Genomic DNA, 20,276 nt, shown 5'->3' with positions numbered 1-20,276 from the left:
AACAAGGGAGATGACATCCCCCACTCATCCCCCCACAAATCACCTACTACTGACAGGGTGAGAGTATAGTGTCAGTGCAGAGAAGTAAGAGTAACATACAATCAGAGGGAAAGGGCATTGTGAGGTTAAAAGAGAAATTGGGTTATATGCCTTATCACATCTGTGTCATGTTATTACTGAAATACATTGGTCTCCCACAGAAACTTCACTCATAGCGTGCTCTCCTTGTCATCATGATTTTTATTATTGTTGTTATTTTTCAGTTGTCAAATTAAAATGACCCTCTGTAACTGAATTAAAAATACATTTTTTTTTGCACGTATTTGAATTCACACAATATTGCAAAGGAGAAAATGAAATTTTAAATGGGAGGTGTAATTATCATTTTATTAGTTAAAACAAAAATATAAACAAGCATCTGAATGAAGTCACAACACAAATTCATCATTTTTTTATGAGGCACACACACTGCACAGTTTAATTAGAGAAATTAGGTAGATTTAAATCATTTGAGTAATGATAATAAGACCTCAGATTATCAATAAAACCTGTATTTTCCAAAATCCCATAGAACAGAAAGCAGACAACACATGGCAGATATGTCCCCCAAAGCACAGAGAGCTTTTGTTTCAAAATGAACAGTTACTAAAACTAGTTAGTGAGATTTTTTTCAGTCCTTAGGAATGAGGATGATGAAGGCCATTAAAGGGCCATGGGAATTCCCTGAGATATCCAATGGGTCACAGCCATGGACAGTCTTTGCCTTTCTGTTTGAGGGAGAAAAGAGATGGATGTCAAGGCTTAATTCAGATCAGTATTTGGTAGTTACTTGCTCATCTTCCAAAATATTACGGAGCGCATGAGACTGATGGATAAGTATTTGTTGTATTTTTAACATTCGAAGATCGATGTTTTCTATTCTATTTTCTATACGTTGTTTGGTAAAGTAGTTGATCAAGACAGAAGTTTTCTACTTTAGATGTTGCGACGGAATATTTTCTCGAATCAGTTCAGCCGAATGGTTCAAGATTGATATATAAGAACCTACCTTTACTAAGTGTTTCAGGAACCGTTGGACCCATGCTGCTTTTGGATCAATGCAGAATTTGCTGCGCGAATTCTTTAAGCTGTTCAGAGAGAATGATTGACATAAACTATGTAAGGGATAATGTAAGGGATGTATAGGCCACCGGTCATTATCAAAAAATAAATCCCTTCAGGATGAAACAAGACACCCCCCCCCCTCCACTGCGTGCCAGGGTCCTGTTTGTCCTGTCGGGATTTATTTTTCGTTAATGACCGGAGGACTATACATTATTCCGCTTATTGGACAGTTACTTGCCAAAATGATAAAAGAATCTTTACACAATATTTTATTTTAATGATTTTATCACTGAGAAAAATAGTCCTTCTAGCAAACAGAACTTTAAAGTTGCAGTTGTTGCATAGCAATGTGTTAGGCTACCTGCAGACTCGTCAACTTTTTGTTGCAGATTAATAGGCTAAGCATTCTGTTTATTGATATTACATTGAACGTTTTCATTAATGGTGCAGTTTGAGAGAATCAATGGCACATCTCGGGGAAGCTGAAGTTGATTTCCCCTTTTATTTCTTGTCTTTGATTGTCAGCAGATTGTCAGATACAAATTACCATGAATTTCCTTTACGATAAGTGAACGGACTACTTGTGGAATGATATGAAAGATGTGAATCAGAAGCACAAAACCCGTTGCCAGTGGCAGCGGTCATTAATTGTTCTCAGCAGTTATTCGGAGTTATTCGGAGCTTTGAACGTTGGGATGGCCCATTCAATTCAATGGAACTTTCTGCAGCATTCTGAGGAACTGTATAATAAGGCATTATTAGGTATATAAGCATAGAGGATGCATAAATACATTTTTTTACAGGATTATGGAAATAGTGGGAATGTGCAACAGACTTACAGTATTGTTTCTAGGCACTTTCCTTTCTTTGGAAGGCGATAGCAATTTGTGATTTTGTCTTTTGGGTGACTTTTGCTCACATTCTTACAGCACATGGTTGCCTTGGCGTCCCCTATGTTGATGCTTCTTCCAACTTAAAATCGCATAAGAAAAATCAATATTAGGGTTGTATTCCACCACCTGTTTTAGAGAGTGTGTTATGGCATCCTCCCTCCTTGTCTGACCTGCTCTGTTTCATTTTCCTACAACTACTTAAGAAGAAGATCGCTGTCATCACAGCAAAAAGTCAATCAGAATTGTTTTTGAAAGTGAGTCTTACACTTACGTGCATATGCATCAGCTGCCATTAGTACAGCCAGACAGAAGAGACAGATCATCTGGCGTGAAGTGAGGGACAAAGGCATTATGGCGGATTAGGTCTTGAGGAGTAGATCAATGTAATCTGTTGTTTTGCTCTATCTGATAACCTGCTCATAGAGTGTCCTCTTATACTCCCATAAAATAAGGAAGTCAACAACGCAACTTTTTTTTATCCATATGATGTAATTGGTTTTCTCAAAACACGCCTCCACACTTCCTATGAGGTACTTCCAGAATCACATATTTCTAGACACTTTTTATAATTTCAGTAGAATATAACAAAATAATTCTTACATAGTGCATTGAATTGTTCCTTTTTGTGGTATTCCTCCACTCCCATGATGGGTGCAAAATCTTCTTTGTCACTGTTTCTCTATAATGTTCTATTATTTTAGCAATGTAAGAATCAAAGAATTATTAATGGGAACAAACAATTGTTCTTTGTAATATCTGCCAAAAATATTGATGTTGTTTTGCTGCAGTAATTGTAAACTTGAGAGAACTTGAATACATTTAACTTAAGTGGGCTTGAAAAGCTGTTGTGGGTCTGTAGTTAGCAATGCATAAACTTAAGCTCTAACACCAAATATAGCTGCAAGCAGTGATGTGGGGGCCAAGCAGCCCAGCAGGGCAGAGTCGACATGGCAGCTTGATCTGATTATGTTAAAAATGTGGCTTTACGCAGTGATAGCAAGTTTTATGTCAACTGACCTGCCACAAGAATCACTTTTGTTCAGAGAAACACATCAATATTTTTGAGGCAAAAAGTTGTCTTTGCTCATTGCAGCAGCCGCCAGCAGTGAAATGACACGAGACTTTTTGCACATCCGTAGGAAAGCGCTCCGAGTACATACACCAATGTTGGTGTCACTACATCAAAGCATTGCTGAGATATGCCCTCACTTCCTGTTCGGTGACTTCACCACTGATTTCGATTGACGGAGACGGACAAACACTTTTGAAAACATGAAAAATCCACCTGATAACATTTGTGAGGCTTGGTCATCTGTGCCAAGTTTGGTGAAGATTGGACAAAATTTGTGGCCTGTAAAAAAATTTTAAACATTTTGATAAAATCTAATATGGCAGCCACAAGACTTAGCTTGACATGACAAGTTGCCATGTCTCAGTCTTGGGACCTCCCACAGTATCACCAGACACGTGAATCAGTTATTTAAGGCAAACGTATCAGTAGTTATTAACCAAAATACAATATTTCTTATTACAGCACCCCCCAGTGGTCAAATGATGCAGAATTTTTTTGTGCTTTCTCAGAATGCAGTCCTGAGTCCATGTACCAAGTCCCGTTTTGATACATCAAACTGTTGCTGAGTTCTGAGCTCACTTCCTCTTTTGCGACTTCGCTGTCGAATACGATTGCAGGACAGGAATTGGCCAGACCTCAGGACCAAAGAAAGCATGACTACAAATGACAATCATGCTTTTGGACCTAAGATATGAAGAGTTATGAGCAAAAACAGGCTTTTTTCTTATTATAGCGCCCCTCAGTGGTAAAATGGGGCAATTTGGACTCCCTTTGGACCGAGTCTTGAGACAGTTCACCAAGTTTGGTGCTTGTATGTTGAATCCTTGCTTAAAAATATGAGCTCGCTTCCATTTTGGCGACTTCGCCGCCAATTTCAGTTGGCTGTGAGGGGCGAAAGATTTCGTAAATCGAAAACCTAACAAATAACTTTTGTGAGGCTTGGTCTGAGGATCATCTGTGCAGAATTTGGGGAAGATTGAACAAAATTTGTGGCCTGTGAAAACTTTTGAAACTTTTTCATAAAATCCAGTACGGCAGAAAATCCAACATGGTGGAAATTGACGTCATTTGATGTGATGAACTCGGTTTGATCTAAGGACTCCAACAGTACCTCATTTTTAAAAGAAGGCACACGGTTCAAAAGTTGCACGTGTAAATGCACCTCCAACTTTGACCCATTTGTGGCGCGAGAGCACTTGAGGTGCGGACATATGACTTGGTGAAAAGAATCAGGGCACTGTCCCCAGTCAATGTGCCAAATTTCACAACTTTTTGCCATATGGTTCTAGGGGCTACCATAGACAATCTAGCCAGGAGAAGAAAAAGAAGTTTTTGATGGAGAAAAGGTAGAAACACACTGGATGCCTACGCAGCTTCACTGCTTGGCCCCCAGATAATACCAGCAGTTATCTTGGAAACAACAAGAAGTGCATTGCTGCCACACTATATGTTCTGCTCTCTCTGTTCAACCAGAGCACAGCTAAGCAGACAGATAAACTCCTTGGCAGGTGTATTGTCTTCTTTTTTGAGACGTTTCCTTCAAAATGTTGACCGAGTGAAATTGTGAGAAATGAATAAAGCATATTTTCTAGGCACTTGGCTGTGGTGTGCCACATATGAATATTACATTTCTATTTGAACAAATTTGAATACATTACAAAATATATGCAAAAGGAGAATTGCAAAATGTATCCAGCCCTTACAAACCTTAGGTATATGGATAAGTGCTGTGTAATGTACACTACGAAACATGTTTTGATAATTCCCATAGACAGAATATCGCTGCACATTTATCATAATCACTATGTAAGAAGTAAACAAAGATGATGTCAATTTTGAACCTGCATATAGCCACCATGCAGCTATGCTATCCGGTACAACACTTGCAATACTAAAATAGTCATTAGTAATGCTTTTAAGACATCTTAATGACTGAACACACGTACAGGTAATGCTTTCCATAAAACAACAAAGGATTGATGCAGAATCAGTCATAACAAATATGACCTCTGTTCCTGTCGATCATAACTGTACATGTGAGACTTTTTATTCCTGTTTCGTAGCTGACCTGAGTCATTCCTATTGGCTGTTACAACACCGCCTGCCGGAGAGAATTAATATCTGCCACCACTCTATATAAGTATATTACGTGGGATAATCAACCTTAAGGGTAATAGCTGTATGTATCTGAGGACCGAAACCTTTGAAGTTTGTTGTGCAAAATATTGTCCTTTTCTTTAATAAACTAAATGGACAGAAATGTTATTGTTTATATAAGCACGCTTGAAGCTATTTGATCAAAGTAGCCAAATTAAGAATGAAGCTTATGAAATGATTCATTTCCCATCCCTCTCGTAATAACTTGTTAGGTATTACGATTGGGATACAAGCTGCGAGCTTATACCAAGAGAACTGAATAGATTGTGTTTTCTTGTATTTGAAGTGATGATTCAGGTTTGTTGTGCTTCTCCTTAGTAACGTCCACTACTTGACACGTTTTGCAAAACGTGATTTTGCAAACGGTCATTTTTTTCTTTTGTATCTGAAGTATTGCTACATCACTGATGTACCTACCCTTTCCGGAGCTTGACTTACTTTATCATTTTTGGATGTTTCTCTAAGAATACTTATTCTAGTGGCTTGTTGCTCAACTGTTTCACATGGCATGTGATGCTCTTAGAAGCTCCCTGCCTTTCTGCTCATCCCACTCTGATTATGTCACCGTTTAGATTTTAAGGCTTTCACATGCTCACAATATTGAGTTATTCTCTAATTTAGGGTACATTTCACATCAACATCAACAAAAAAGTACTTGAACAATGTTCTTTCTCAACAGAACAATCAGTGGTTCAAGTTAGTATGTTCCTTCAATGTAACATATCCACTAAGCTTAAACATGAACATTTTTTTTAAGAGAAAGGATGTGTATTACTGCTGTGTATTATTACTATTGTTTATTGTTTATTAGTACTATTGTTTATTTATTACTATTTAAAAGAACTGATTTTTTAAAAAAATGTGTTGATGAGGGAGAAAGTGAAAATATGTCCATATGAATAATGTGTGTTGTGACATATGTAGACTGATAATGATTTGATAATAATGACTGATGATGTGGACTATTGGGTAATTAGCTGATAGGTAGCATATTTGACAAGTTCCCTATTTTGACCCATAATTTCAATGGTAAGCCTCACCAGGTTGACAATATGTCATTTTCTTGAACAGGTTAACATCAAATTTGAACATATAATTGAATTGAAAATATTTTAGAAATGTAAACCATAGCAAGGTATGTAACATAGTTGATGGTCAATTAATATACTCCTTGACAATGCGCTATTGTAGATAAAATATTGAAAACAAATTAGAGGACAGTCGCCCAAGTGTGTTTAACATGTCCACCACAGAGGAAAGTGACATGATGTGATGTTGGTCACATGGTATTGGGACAAATCATTTTTGAGTTGCAGGGTGGAGTTCTGTTAGTAACATTGCTGACAGAACTTTTGCAGACATTAATAAATTGAGATATTTAAATCATTTAAATGAGAATCAATTTAAGAATTAAGGATTATTTTTCTTTCCTTATCTTGAAATCAACACACCCTCAATTGAAGAACGGATACAGCAAAAATTGTCATTCTTCAATATGTAGTGCATGTCACTTGTCATTTTTCATTTCATTAATGTAAATGTACCCAAAGTAAGACACGGTAAACAGATAATAAATTGTATTTGGTTTAAGCAAAGAATAATGCTTTACATGTAGGCAATGAAGTTCGGCTGTGGTCATGAAGAGTCCCTGTTAGGTTGGTCCCTGGTGTCCCCAGTCTCCTTCTTGGAAGCGATTCCCCCAGTTCGGTTGTTCAGGTTGGCATTTTGCTGTGCTCCCAGGAACTTCCTAAAACCATAGAGAATTTACTCCTTTTCCTAGATCCATGTTTCTTTTCACATCAACCTTTAGACAGCTCCCTCTGGCAGGCAGTAGGTGATTTGTTGTTTTTTAACAGGGGGGATGGCCCAATGTCCAACAGGGCAGAAGGCCCATTGGTCACTGACACTACTCTATAGAGTATATAGGGGGATGCATTTTGGTCATTTTGCTAACAAGGGAGATGACATCCCCCACTCATCCCCCCACAAATCACCTACTGCTGACAGGGTGAGAGTATAGTGTCAGTGCAGAGAAGTAAGAACAACATACAATCAGAGGGAAAGGGCAGTGTGAGGTTAAAAGAGAAATTGGGTTATATGCCTTATCACATCTGTGTCACATTATTACTCAAATACATTGGTTTCCCACAGAAACTTCACTCATAGCGTGCTCTCCTTGTCATCATGATTTTTATTTTTATTGTTATTTTTCCATCACATAAGCCAAGTCCCATGTTAGGATGAGAAATGTTCTGAAATTGTCATATCAAAATAACCCTCTGTAACTGAATAAACCAAATATTTTAGCACATTTGAATTCATACAGTATTGCAAAGGAGAAAATGAAAATTTAAATGGGAGGTGTAATTCTCATATCATTTTAAGAGTTCAAAATAAATACAACATCTGAATGAAGTAGGAACATAAAGACATCATTTTTTATGAGGCACACATAGACATAGATAAGGAACGCATACTGCAGTTTTATTAAAGAAATAAGTTAGATTTAAATAATTTGAATAATCATAATAGCAATGAAACCTCAAATTATAAATAAAACCTGTATTTTCCAAAATCCCATAAAACAGAAAACAGTCAACACATGGCATAGAGAGAGTTGAGGATGATACTCTACCAAATGTGTCCCCAAAGCACAGAGACCTTTCATTTCAAAATGACCAGTTACTCAAACTAGTTAGTGAGATTTTTTCAGTCATTAGGAATGAGGATGATGGAGGCCATTAAAGGGCCCTGGGAATTCCCTGAGGTGTCCAGTGGGTCACAGCCATGGACAGTCTTTGCCTTTCTGTTTGAGGGAGAAAAGAGATGGATGTCAAGGCTTAATTCAGATCAGTATTTGGTAGTTACCTGCTCTTCTTCACAAAGTATTATAGAGAGCATGAGACTGATGGATAAGTATTTGTTGTATTTTTAACATTCGAAGACTGATTTTTTCTATTCTGTATACATTGTTTGGTAAAGTAGTGGATCAGGACAGAAGTTTTCTACTTTAGATGTTGCGACGGAATATTTTCTCGAATCAGTTCAGCTGAATGGTTCAAGATTAATGTATAAGAACCTACCTTTTCTAAGTGTTTCAGGAACTTTGGGACCCATTGTGCTTTTGGATCAATGCAGTATGCCCTGTGCGAATTCTTTAAGCTGATCAGAGAGATCCATAGCCTTAGTTGTTATGAACTACGGCATTATAAGGTATACAAGCATAGAGGATGCATAAATACATTTTTTACAGGATTATGGAAATAGTGGGAATGTGCGACAGACTTACAGTATTGCTTCTAGACACTTTCCTCTCTCTGGAAGGCGATAGCATTTTGTGATTTTATCTTTTGGGAAACCTTTGCTCACTTTATCACAGCACGTGGGTGGCTTTGAGTCCTGTTTGTAGATTCTTCTTCCAGCTTAAAATCACGTAAGAAAAGTCAATATTAGGGTTATATTCCACCACCTGCTTCAGAGAGTATGTTATGACATCCACTCTCCTGGTCTGACCTGCTCTGTTTCATTTCCCTACAACTACTTAAGAAGAAGATCACTGTTATCACAGCAAGAAGTCAATCAGAATTGTTTTTGAAAGTGAGTCTCACACTTACGTGCACATGTACCAGCTTCCATTAGTACAGCCAGACAGAAGAGACAGATCATCTGGCGTGAAGTGAGGGACAAAGGCATTATGGCTGATGAGGTCTTGAGGAGTAGATCAATGTAATCTGCTGTTTTGCTCTATCTGATAACCTGCTCATAGAGTGTCCTCTTATACTCCCATAAAATAAGGAAGTCAACAACGGAACTTATGTATGTGAGGACTGAAACCTTTCAACTTTGTTGTGCAAAGTATTGACCTTTCCTTTAATAAACTAAATGGACAGAAATGTTATTGTGTATATTGCACACTTGAAGATATTTGATAAGAGTAGCCAAATTAAGAATGAAGCTTATGAAAAGATTCATTTCACGCCCCTCACATCCCTCACGAAATAACTTGTTAGGTATTACGATTGCGATACAAGCTGCAAACGTAGACCGAGAAAATTGAATAGATTGTGTTTTTGTTGTATTTTTAAGTGATAATTCAGGTTTGCTGTGCTCCTCCTTTTAGTAATCACCACTACTTGACAGTTTTGTGAAACATGATTTTGCAAACAGTCATCTTTTTTTTTATAACTGAAGTATTGCTACATCACTGATGTACCTACCCTTTCCCAAGCTTGACTTACTTTATCATTCTTGGTTGTTTCTCTAAGAATACTTATTTTAGTGGCTTGTTGCTCAACTGTTTCACATGGCTTGTGATGCTCTTAGAAGCTCTCTGCCTTTCTGCTCATCCCACTCTGATTATGTCACCGTAAACTTGTGTGATTCAGTCTTGATTGACTTTTTGCCTTTTTTTCCCCCTCTTTTCCCTATTACGTCTAGACTTTGAGGTTATTAGGCATAGAGGGAATGAGCATTAGTTTTTGTGTGTTTAACATAAAGGATTTCAATTCTTGTGCATATGTGGCAAATGAATGTTCTAAACATTTAGATTTTAAGGCTTTCACTCGCTTACAATATTGTATCAGACTCTATTGTATGTCAAGTAGGGGAAAATGATAATTGAAATATCTTTTTCAACTTACATATTACACACCTGTGTCAATGATTTGTAAAAATACCTTTGGATCTCCTTGGCTGTGTCTTAAGGGCTACCAGCTTGGGCACCTTGATTTGAGAATTTCTGCCCTGTCCATGGAGATTTTTGCCAAGGTCAGACGATTTGGGATGGATTATGTTGGTGAAGAGCATTTTTCAGTTTTTGTGAGATTCCAGTTTGGGCATTGTTAGGCCGTTAAAAGGGTTTTACATTAATGCTCAGAACTTTCTCCATGTGCCTTGGGTTGTGTTCATAATAGAGGATAAATGTTCCCCACTGGTATATATCTTTCTCACACCTTAGCAGGTACTCCACTGTGGAAGATTTGTACCATGGCAAAATACAATCTGTACCAATGAATTAAATTAAATACAGTTCTTATTGCTGTATTTATTTCTATTGTGATAAAGTATTGCATTCATTATGCCCTGAGTAAAACAAAAGACTCTTCAAAATGTAATGCATGTCACTTGTCATTTTTCATTTCATTTAATGTAAATGTAAATGTACTCAAAGTAAGACACGGTAAACAGAATGAGCAGATAATAAATTGTGTTTGGTTTAAGCGAAGAGTAATGCTTTACATTTAAGCGATGAAGTTCAGTTGTGGTCGTGGAGAATCTGTGTCATCAGACTACATAGTCTTCTGTCACTTCTCAGTATGTCACCAGATATTATTTGAAAATTCCAGGCACCCAGCTGGTGATTTCTGTGAAGATAAAGTAAAGATTCTCATTCTGTAAACAGCATGTCCTATCCAAGCCTTGGATAACTCTGTAACCCTGTTAGTTTGGTCCCTGTGTCCCTTGTGCCTTTCTTGACAGCGACTCCCCTAGATCGATTGGTCAAGTTGGAATTTTGCTGTGTTCCCAGTGACTTCCTTGAACCTCCGAGAATTTACTCCCTTTCTTAGATCCATGTGCCTTTTCACATCGTTCTTAAGGCGGCTCCCTCTCACAGGGTGAGAGTATAGTTTCAGTGCAGAGAAGTAAGAATAACATACAATCAGAGGGGAAGGGCAGTGTGAGGTTAAAAGAGAAATTGGGTTATATGCCTTATCACATTTGTGTCATGTTATTACTGAAATACATTGTTTTCCCTCAGAAACTTCACTCATGGCGTGCTTTCCTTGTCATCATGATTTTTATTGTTATTTTTCCATCACATAAGCCAAGTCCCGCGTGAGGATGAGAAATGTTCTGAAATTGTCTTATTAAAATAACCCTCTGTAACTGAATAAACCAAATATTTTAGCACATTTGAATTCACACAGTATTGCAAAGGAGAAAATTTAAATGGAAACAGGAGGTGCATTTATCATATTTTATTAGTTTGAAATAAGTACAGTGTCTGAATGTGTCAGCATTTTAATGAGGGACACATAGATTACTGCACAGTTTTATTAAATAAATAAGTTAGATTTAAATAATATTTGTAATGATAACAGTAATAAGACCTCTGATTATAAATAAAACCAGTGTTTTCCAAAGTCCCAGAAAACAGACAACACATGGCATAGGGAGAGTTGAGGATGATACTCTACCAAATGTGTCCCCAAAGCACAGAGACCTTTCATTTCAAAATGACCAGTTACTCAAACTAGTTAGTGATGAAGGCCATTAAAGGGCCCTGGGAATTCCCTGAGGTGTCCAGTGGGTCACAGCCATGGACAGGCTTTGCCTTTCTGTTTGAGGGAGAAAAGAGATGGATGTCAAGGCTTAATTCAGATCAGTATTTGGTAGTTACCTGCTCTTCTTCACAAAGTATTATAGAGAGCATGAGACTGATGGATAAGTATTTGTTGTAACATTCGAAGACTGATGTTTTCTCTTGTGGATATGTTGTTTGGTAAAGTAGTGGATCAAGACAGAAGTTTTCTACTTAAGATGTTTCGATGGAATATTTTCTCGAATCAATTCAGCTGAATGGTTCAAGATTAATGTATAAGAACCTACCTTTTCTAAATGTTCCAGGAACTTTCGGACCCATTGTGCTTTTGGATCAATGCAGTATGCCCTGTGCGAATTCTTTAAGCTGATCAGAGAGAATGATATAGATCCATAGCCTAAGTTGTTATGAACTACGGCATTATAAGATGTACAAGCATAGAGGATGCATAAATACATTTTTTTATAGGATTATGGAAATAGTGGGAATGTGCGACAGACTTACAGTATTGCTTCTAGACAATTTCCTCTCTCTGGAAGGCGATAGCATTTTGTGATTTTATCTTTTAGGAAATTTTTGCTCACTTTATCACAGCACGTGGGTAGCTTGGGGTCCCCTTTGTAGATGCTTTTTCCAGCTTAAAATCACGTAAGAAAAGTCAATATTAGGGTTATATTCCACTACCTGCTTCAGAGAGTGTGTTATGACATCCAGCCTCCTGGTCTGACCTGGTCTGTTTCATTTCCCTACAACTACTTAAGAAGAAGATCACTGACATCACAGCAAAAAGTCAATCAGAATTGTTTTTGAAAGTGAGTCTCACACTTACGTGCACATGTACCAGCTGCCATCAGTAGAGCCAGACAGAAGAGACGGATCATCTGGCGTGAAGTGAGGGACAAAGGCATTATGGCTGATGAGGTCTTGAGGAGTAGATCAATGTAATCTGTTGTTTTGCTCTATCTGATAACCTGCTCATAGAGTGTCCTCTTATACTCCCATAAAATAAGGAAGTCAACAACGGAACTTTTTTTTATCCATATGATGTAATTGGTTTTCTCAAAACACGCCTCCACACTTCCTATGAGGTACTTCCAGAATCACATATTTCTAGACAGTTTTCATAATTTCAGTAGAATGTAACAAAACAATTCTCACATACTGCGGTGAATTGTTGTTCCTTTTTGTGGTATTCCTCTACTCCCATGATGGCTACAAAATCTTCTTTGTCACTGTTTCTCCATAATGTTCTATAATTTTGGCAATATAAGAATCAAAGAATTGTTAATGTGAACAAAGAATTGTTCTCTGTAATATCTGCCAAAAATATTGATGTTGTTTTATTGCAGTAATTGTAACCTTGAGAGAACTTGAATACATTTAACTTAAGTGGGCCTGAAAAGTTGTTGTGGGTCTGTAGATAGCAATGCATGAACTTCAGCTCTAACACCAAGTAATACACCAAGCAGTTATCTTGGAAACAACAAGAAGTGCATTGCTGCCAGACTAGCGTAAATTCTCAAATAAAAAACGGTTCTCAAATAATAGCCAGGTCTGAAATCATAGCCGGGGATGGTGCCTTTTTGAGTAAATAAAGCCTGCTTCCAAATACAGGCCATGTGGAAAAAAAAGAGAGAGAGAGAGAAAAGGACATAAATTAAAGAAACGTTCAAGTGGTGAATTCATCATATTTACACAGCATTTATTACATCATTAATTATGCTCACCACTCTGTTTCTGTTAGTTTCACTTTTTAGCAGAATTACCAGCGCAATAGTGTTCTAACTCACATGGATTGTTGTCGCCGTAGGACTATGTGTATTAATGGCCCATTATTAGTATTCAGGGACATCACTGCCAAAACTCTTTCCTTCCTATTTCCTTTGTTTTATTTTATTATTTCTATGAGTTATTTATAACAGCACCTCTCAGCTGTACTTGGAAAAAGTCACGGAAGGGAAAAACACATCTGATTTTAGATGGCATAGGTACGATAGGGACATATCGGCCGGTGAGCACAATAAAACACATAATTCACAGAATAATTAGCAATAATCGATGTAAATATAGTAAATGGTTACCAATTTCATTTTGTGATAGAATTACTTTTCTTTGCGAACTATTACATCATTTGCTATGTCCACAGATTGTTTTAATCTGCTGATAGTTGTGCTTTTCGTTCTCTCTCCAAATTCGGATAATATTGGTTCATTTAAATGAGCTGCAAAAATTCTACAGTTTGAATTCTCATGAAACATTCACTTTTGTGCGGTCTGTATGCTAAACTTTAAAGCTGATGCAATACATCAGCTTCATTAAACAATCTCACATTCTAGCTTTCACAATAGCACACAAACTTAAAACAGTCTGCACTGTTTCAGTTGCATTATGATAATGCAGATCATAGTAAAATATTAAATAATGGCTTTTCTCAAATAATGGCTTTTCTCAAATAAAGGCCTGGTTCTTTCTTCAGCTGAGGTAAATACAGACTCCAACCGTTATTTGAGAATTTAAAGTTATAAGGAAGTATTTTCAGTGTCAGTTCATTTAATCAAAGTAATATATTGCAAATGAATCTCTTCATATTATTAGTAACTGTTATGTAAAGGTAAATAGTACTTTATCAGTGCTGTGTTCCATGGGATAATGAATCTCATGGGTAATAGATGTATGTACCTGAGAACTGACACCTTTGAGCTTTGGTGTGCAAAATATTGTCCTTTCCTTTAGTAAACTAAATGGACGGAAATGTTACTGCTTATATAAGCACGCTTGAATCTATTTGATGAGCTTCGTTCTTAATTCGGCTACTTTTATCAGATGATTCATTTCTCGTCTCTCACAGCCACAGTCACTAAATTACTGATTCAGCTCAAAGAAAGAGAAGTCAAATAAAGGGACAAAGGGTGAGTCACAGCATTGCTTGTTTTGGCATCATGTAGGAAACCCATAGGCCCATTTGACTAAGCCATAGCCAGATCCAGTCACTAGTCATCAGATTGTGTGCTTTTTGCCCAGTTCCGTGCAGCATCGTGTAAGCACATAAAGTATGAAGGTCTAACTGGCATTTGATGTGGGTAATTAAAGGTTAAGTAGTGCACCTCCGTGGTTGCTGGGCAGCACAGAAGGATGGAAACAGTGGAGCTGGAGCAACTGCCAGCCACTCTCATGTTTCTCCTCCCTGGCGCATTCACGAAGAAATCCCTCGCTCCGGTCTGAAATGCTCACGTGGTGACTGTTGTGTTTTAACTGAAAAAAAATATGGTCAGAGCTCTTATAGCTGTAAAAAGCTTTCTGCTCTGTGTAATGCTGTTTGTTCAATGTGGGTTTTTGGGGGTTTTTTTCTCAGTCCCTTTCTCAAATTGCGGGGCTCTAAAGCTGTTTTTACCTCTGTAGACAGTATATTATCTTGTTGGGTTCTGTTGGTCGTTTTAAATTGGTCCTAATCACTTGTTATTTTGTTTGCTTTTTTGTTTGTTTGTTTTATAATATAGGGGAAGAAGAACAGTGTCTTCAGAGAGTGTTATTTTGGGCACCAGAGACATTGCAAAGTGATTCGACTTTGTCCTGCTGTAGGCTACACATTTCGCCTGGCAGCACTTAATGACATTGGAACCAGGTACACCATTTAAAGAAACTTTCCTCTTATCCTTAGGAGAGGTGTGTGTGTGTGTGTGTGTGTGTGTGTGTGTGTGTGGTAGATAACAGTACACTGTCATTGCTTTTACCTTTATGAAAATGAATTAGCATAATTCAGAATTTATTTGAGGTTCAGTGATAATAGTTGAAGTGGAAACATGAATCTGCTCTGGTCTATGCGTGTTCTCTTAAAAGTGAATGAATTTTCTCAGTCTGGAATTCTTGTGTTTAATGGCCTGCATCCCTCCGCCAACAATAGAGACAAACATGCAGAGTTAACAGTCAGACTGAAGAAAAACGTCTGCCAGTCTAAGACTTCAATAATGCCTTCCCGTTCACAGACTCTACAACACATGATTCTATAGCTCTGTTTTTCCAAATTTCTACCTTCCTCATGTATTTCAACCTGACCAGAGTGAACATATATCTGTCTGCTGTTTATTATGGGAGTCTATGCCTCTTGTTAGGGCTTTAAACACCCTGAATGTGTTTAATATGGATATGTGTCTCTTCCTTATTTCTTTCTCTCATACGCGCCCAGTGGGTTCAGTCCAGAGGTGGTCTTCTATACAACGGGCAGTGCCAGTCCTCCTCAGTCTCCCACACCCCCACGGCTGGTGCAGGCTGGCACGACCTGGGTCACGTTGGATTGGACGAGACCGAAAGGCTCCAGCCAAGATGAACGCATCACCTATGCTCTTGAGATGCAGGAAGAGAGCAAGGTATCAGTCACACTGTTTATCGTAACCCTGACAATGCGAAGTATGCATCATAGTATTTTTGGTTTTGCAAGTCGCTTAATTGCTTATTGTCCACAGCTGTCATTGAAAATTTTAGAAGTATGAGTAATGTTAATCACATGTTTCTTACTATAGCGTCATACAGTTTTCCATAACGTCTTGGTCTCACGGTTTTGGGTGAGGGGGTGGGGGTGGGGGTGGGGGTGGGGGGGGTTCAGCATATAGTTAAAATACTGATCAAAGAGCTGTTAAAGAAGATTCCTGGCAACAGTTCTGTTTTTGTCAATATTCAATGAGAGATCTCTCTCTCTCTCCTTCTTTCTCTCTTTTCCCCCCCTGCCCTCTCCTCCTGTCCGGCTGTAGGGTCCAGATTTTCATGTGGTGTACACTGGTTTTGAGCAGACCTGTTCTGTGAAGTCTCTGGTGAGGAGTACTCAGTACAGGTTCAGAGTGAGTGAAGCTCAAAATCAGAGCTTTGTTATTCATTTGTTTTCTCTCTCAGCCAACTGTTTACTTAGCGCCAGAGACACTTTGACAGCTTTTCCATTATCTTTTTTCTAATCCAGCGAGTTTCAGCGTCATTTCGTCATCATGTGCATTCCTCAGTGTTTGAGTCAGGTTCACACAGGGGATTTTGGAAGGGGTAAAAGCAGACTTTTAGACTCATCTGTGAGCAGTCACAGTGAAACGACTTGTCATTGTCGAGGAAGGAAGGGCGCAGCTTTTCACTGAGGATTAAGCATCACTTCTGGTTAATCTGGTTGTGAAATGGAAAATTGACATGGGCTTACAGATATGAGCATATGTAATCAAAATCATCTATGACTCTGAGTTCCTCAGAGATCAGAAGTCTAGAAATAGCGGTCGGCCTTTAACAAATTGAGAGACTCTGACAATAGATCCTATTTAGTTACGTTTATTCTCTCTCTGTCTCTCGGTCTCTCTGTCTCTCTCTCTCTCTCTCTCTCTTTCTCTCTCTCTCTCTCTCTCTCTCTCTCTCTCTGTCTCGCCCTCTGCAGCTTATAGCCTGTATCGCAGAATGGCGAAGTACACCCAGTGCAGTACTGGTGTGTGAGACGACCCCAGAAAAACCAGGTCCTCCCACAGACCCCCGTGTCAGTGCAGTAACATGTCAGAGCTTCCGTGTGACTTGGGGTAAGCAGAACTAACACACAACCCCACTCAAAAACATTAATGACCCTTTCACTGACTATTGAAATTGAAATCTAATTCTTATCTATCATTTTTATACAGAACCTCCACAAGATAATGGAGGCACCACAGCACTAATGTACCTCTTGGAAATCTCTGAAGGAAATTCTGAGGGTATGACTGATTTAATTATCCTCATGAAATATCACTCAGTTTCCTGAAACAATTTAAACAAAAACTTATTTTGAAACGTATTTTCAAGTCAAGTCACTTTTATTTATACAGCACATTTAAAAACGACAGGAGTTGACTCAAAGTGCTTTCCAGTTGAGGCAGATGGATTTTCAGTACAAGTACACGTGGATAAAAGGAATAATTGTTTAAAGTGTAAACCATTGCAGTCGACAGAATCCTTTGTGTGTAATTGAAAATGCTAATGCACGTATAACAAAGTCAGTTATTAAATGTGCTGAGCAGAGAGCTGTTGGAAGGAGGTTTATCGGGGGCCGAAGCGGGAACACATCTGTGACGAGCTGAGCCCTGCAACGTGTTATACACTTCGGCTGTGTACCATCAGCACAGCCGGTCAGAGCCAGGTAAGAGCCATTAACCGTGTATGTGCCGGGGCCTTATGGAGTGGACTGATGTAGAGTATAAGGCTCACGGTAGTGGAGGGTTAGGCCTATAGGAAAGAGTTGGAGTTGATGCTTGTATTTATTCAGTGTATTGTGTTTGTACAGTGCTCAGACAGCCTCACTGTCTGTACCCTGAGGCTGCCCCCCGGGCCCTGCCAACCTCCCAGAGTGGTGGGTAATGTTAAACACAAGGAAGTGAGTTTGCAGTGGGGTGAGTCTTCCTACTTAACCATGTTCTCCCTTTCTCTCTGTCTCTCTCTGTCTCTCTCTCTCTCTCTCTCTCTCTCTCTGTCAAGAAGTTTGTCACTCTCTCTCTCTGTCTCTCTCTCTCTCTCTCTCTCTCTCTCTCTCTGTCAAGAAGTATGTCACTCTCTCTCTCTGTCTCTCTCTCTCTCTGTCAAGAAGTCTCTCGCTCTCTTTCTCTGTCAAGAAGTCTGTCTTTCTCGCTCTCTCTCTCTCTCTCTGTCTCTCTCCCTGTGTATGTGTGTGTCTCTTGCTCATGTTTATTTTCATTCTCCTTGTACGGACATATCTTGCTTTATTTTTCACTCTTCCCTATGACTCTGCCTTCATTCTCTCATTATGAAAATGAATTGGCTGTATAAGCACGTACCAGTTTAAGCATTTGTTTCCATGGATGGAAGCTTTTTGCACCCCTTGTATAACTGTGTTATTTTTCTAACGAGCACAGATGATTACTGCCTAACGCCTTTTAGAAATGTGCAAAACAGAAGCAAATAAAAATAAAATGAAGAGTACTAATCTGCTTTTAGGTTGATTAAGGTTTAAGTGCTCCCCCAATATGATTCAGGGAAATGAGCTCAGAGGCCTCCAGTGAATGTAAATATCGGTGTTTTAAGTTTATATGGATAAAACGCATTTGGAGTGTGATGCAGAGGTCCTGTTCGCTCTTTTTCTAACACGCAGGCGTAGACTATAATGAGAAGCTTCCCTGCCTGAAAGCATTCTTTGCCTGGCTGCACTCTCCCTGTTAGAATGTTTACTGCAATGCACCTCCATTCTCATCAGCTCTGCTCTGAGTCAGTCTGTGCTTTTCTGTTGGGTTCTGTGTTAGTATGAATGTGTATGCGTGTGTGTGTGTGCGTGAGTGTGTGTGAAGTTGTGAAAAAAAGGAAATACTTTGAGTTGAAATGTTCCTTTTTCAATAGAAGGAACCCAAATGGCTCTTTAAGGTGGTGACATAAGACGTAGAATCTATCTGTCATGTTTTCTCTCTAAGTCAGCATCACTCACGTAACAAACCTGTTTTTCACAGCATGTCTCTTATCAGTGCTATTGACTAGCTAGGGGTTGCTGAGGTAACTGGTTTATTTAAGTATTAAGGGGATGTAACAGGGATTGAAAAAAGACTCTTGGGAAGTGTGTTTATGTGAGGTTGTGTATGTCTACGAGGGTGCGTATTTGGTGACACCGTGAGCGCAAATGGTTATGTGATATCACCAGAAGTTATGTTTCAAACACACAGTGTCATTTTTCCTCAGATGGCCCTGTAGGTGAAGGGGTGGAGTTTAGCCTGGAGATGCTTGGGGTTGAGGAAGATTCTGATGTGAAGGAGGTTTACCGTGGAGCTCACACTGAGTGCAATGTGGGAAACCTTCGCCCTGGCGCCACCTACAGGTTCAGAGTTCGTGCTGCCCAAGACAATGGGGTGGGTCACATTCCTTTCAAAACACTAGTTCTGAAAGGACTGCAAAAGTCCAGTCATAATCGGAGTGCTTTTACCCTGTCTCAGTTTCATCACCCTCCAGATGCATCACTGGAGGAAACTGAAAGTTTCATTTTGTAAAATTTTGAGATCCGTTGTATCTGTTTGTTGTCTCCTACCTTTGGTTCATCAGATTTTCATGTAGTGGTTTGTTTAGACTTGTTTTCAGAAACAGAAAACAGCTACCATAGAGGAACAAGTTTGACTCAGTTCCTCAGTAACTGTCAAACTTAGATCCAGCAGTATTGTTAATGTCCCCTTGACTTTTTTGACAACATAAACCCAGAAACACAGTGCTCTCTCGGGAGGAAAAAAGAAATTTAATACAACTGCCATTGACATATCACAACCTGATGTAATTGTAGAGTGCTTTTAAGATTATACATCCTACAAGTAAAAATTGATTTTTCCTTCAAACTGTGCAATCATATTTCTCTTCTCTCATAGAGATTTTGTATAGAAATGGCTCAGCTTGTGTTGTGTGGGTGAGTCATGTCTTTTCTCCCCGTAGTATGGACCTTACTCTGAGTCTACTGAGGTGACCACTGCAGCTGGACCTCCAGGCCAGTGTGGGGCACCATTGATCACTGTGATGTCCCATACTTGTGTCATAGTGAATTGGGAGGTAAGTTTATTATGAAGGTATTCATGTTTGTTTCCAATGTACCAAAATGGGGAGGCATTCTCAAATTTTTGTCTTGTACATTGTACATTTTGTCTCGGTATATATGTATTAGAAGAATGTGATAGTGAAATTAGAGGTTGTGACATTTTTAAAAAGAGAATTTATCCTTCTCTAACATTGCAGTGTAAATGTAAAACTGAATTGCTGT

The 20,276-nt window shown here is 38.7% G+C and overlaps 1 protein-coding gene across 2 annotated transcripts in view; it reads left to right on the top strand.

Moving 5' to 3' along the window:
- The window catches only part of fndc3bb (fibronectin type III domain containing 3Bb), a 60,188-nt gene that overhangs the window by 28,301 nt on the left and 11,611 nt on the right, over positions 1-20,276 (top strand). The window contains exons 11-19 of one of the 2 annotated variants that reach the window (XM_030768870.1): positions 15,046-15,170; positions 15,732-15,912; positions 16,294-16,380; positions 16,950-17,085; positions 17,185-17,256; positions 17,560-17,678; positions 17,823-17,928; positions 19,220-19,386; positions 19,955-20,068. In XM_030768870.1, the coding sequence (XP_030624730.1) occupies positions 15,046-15,170; positions 15,732-15,912; positions 16,294-16,380; positions 16,950-17,085; positions 17,185-17,256; positions 17,560-17,678; positions 17,823-17,928; positions 19,220-19,386; positions 19,955-20,068 (1,107 nt within the window). Of the gene's footprint in view, positions 1-15,045; positions 15,171-15,731; positions 15,913-16,293; positions 16,381-16,949; positions 17,086-17,184; positions 17,257-17,556; positions 17,679-17,822; positions 17,929-19,219; positions 19,387-19,954; positions 20,069-20,276 lie in introns of both variants that reach the window. The other variant, XM_030768869.1, reaches the window with a different exon arrangement.

The sequence above is a fragment of the Chanos chanos genome, chromosome 3 (assembly GCF_902362185.1).
Source record: "Chanos chanos chromosome 3, fChaCha1.1, whole genome shotgun sequence".
Taxonomy (NCBI): domain Eukaryota; kingdom Metazoa; phylum Chordata; class Actinopteri; order Gonorynchiformes; family Chanidae; genus Chanos; species Chanos chanos.
This window is presented reverse-complemented; position numbering and strand designations above follow the sequence as displayed.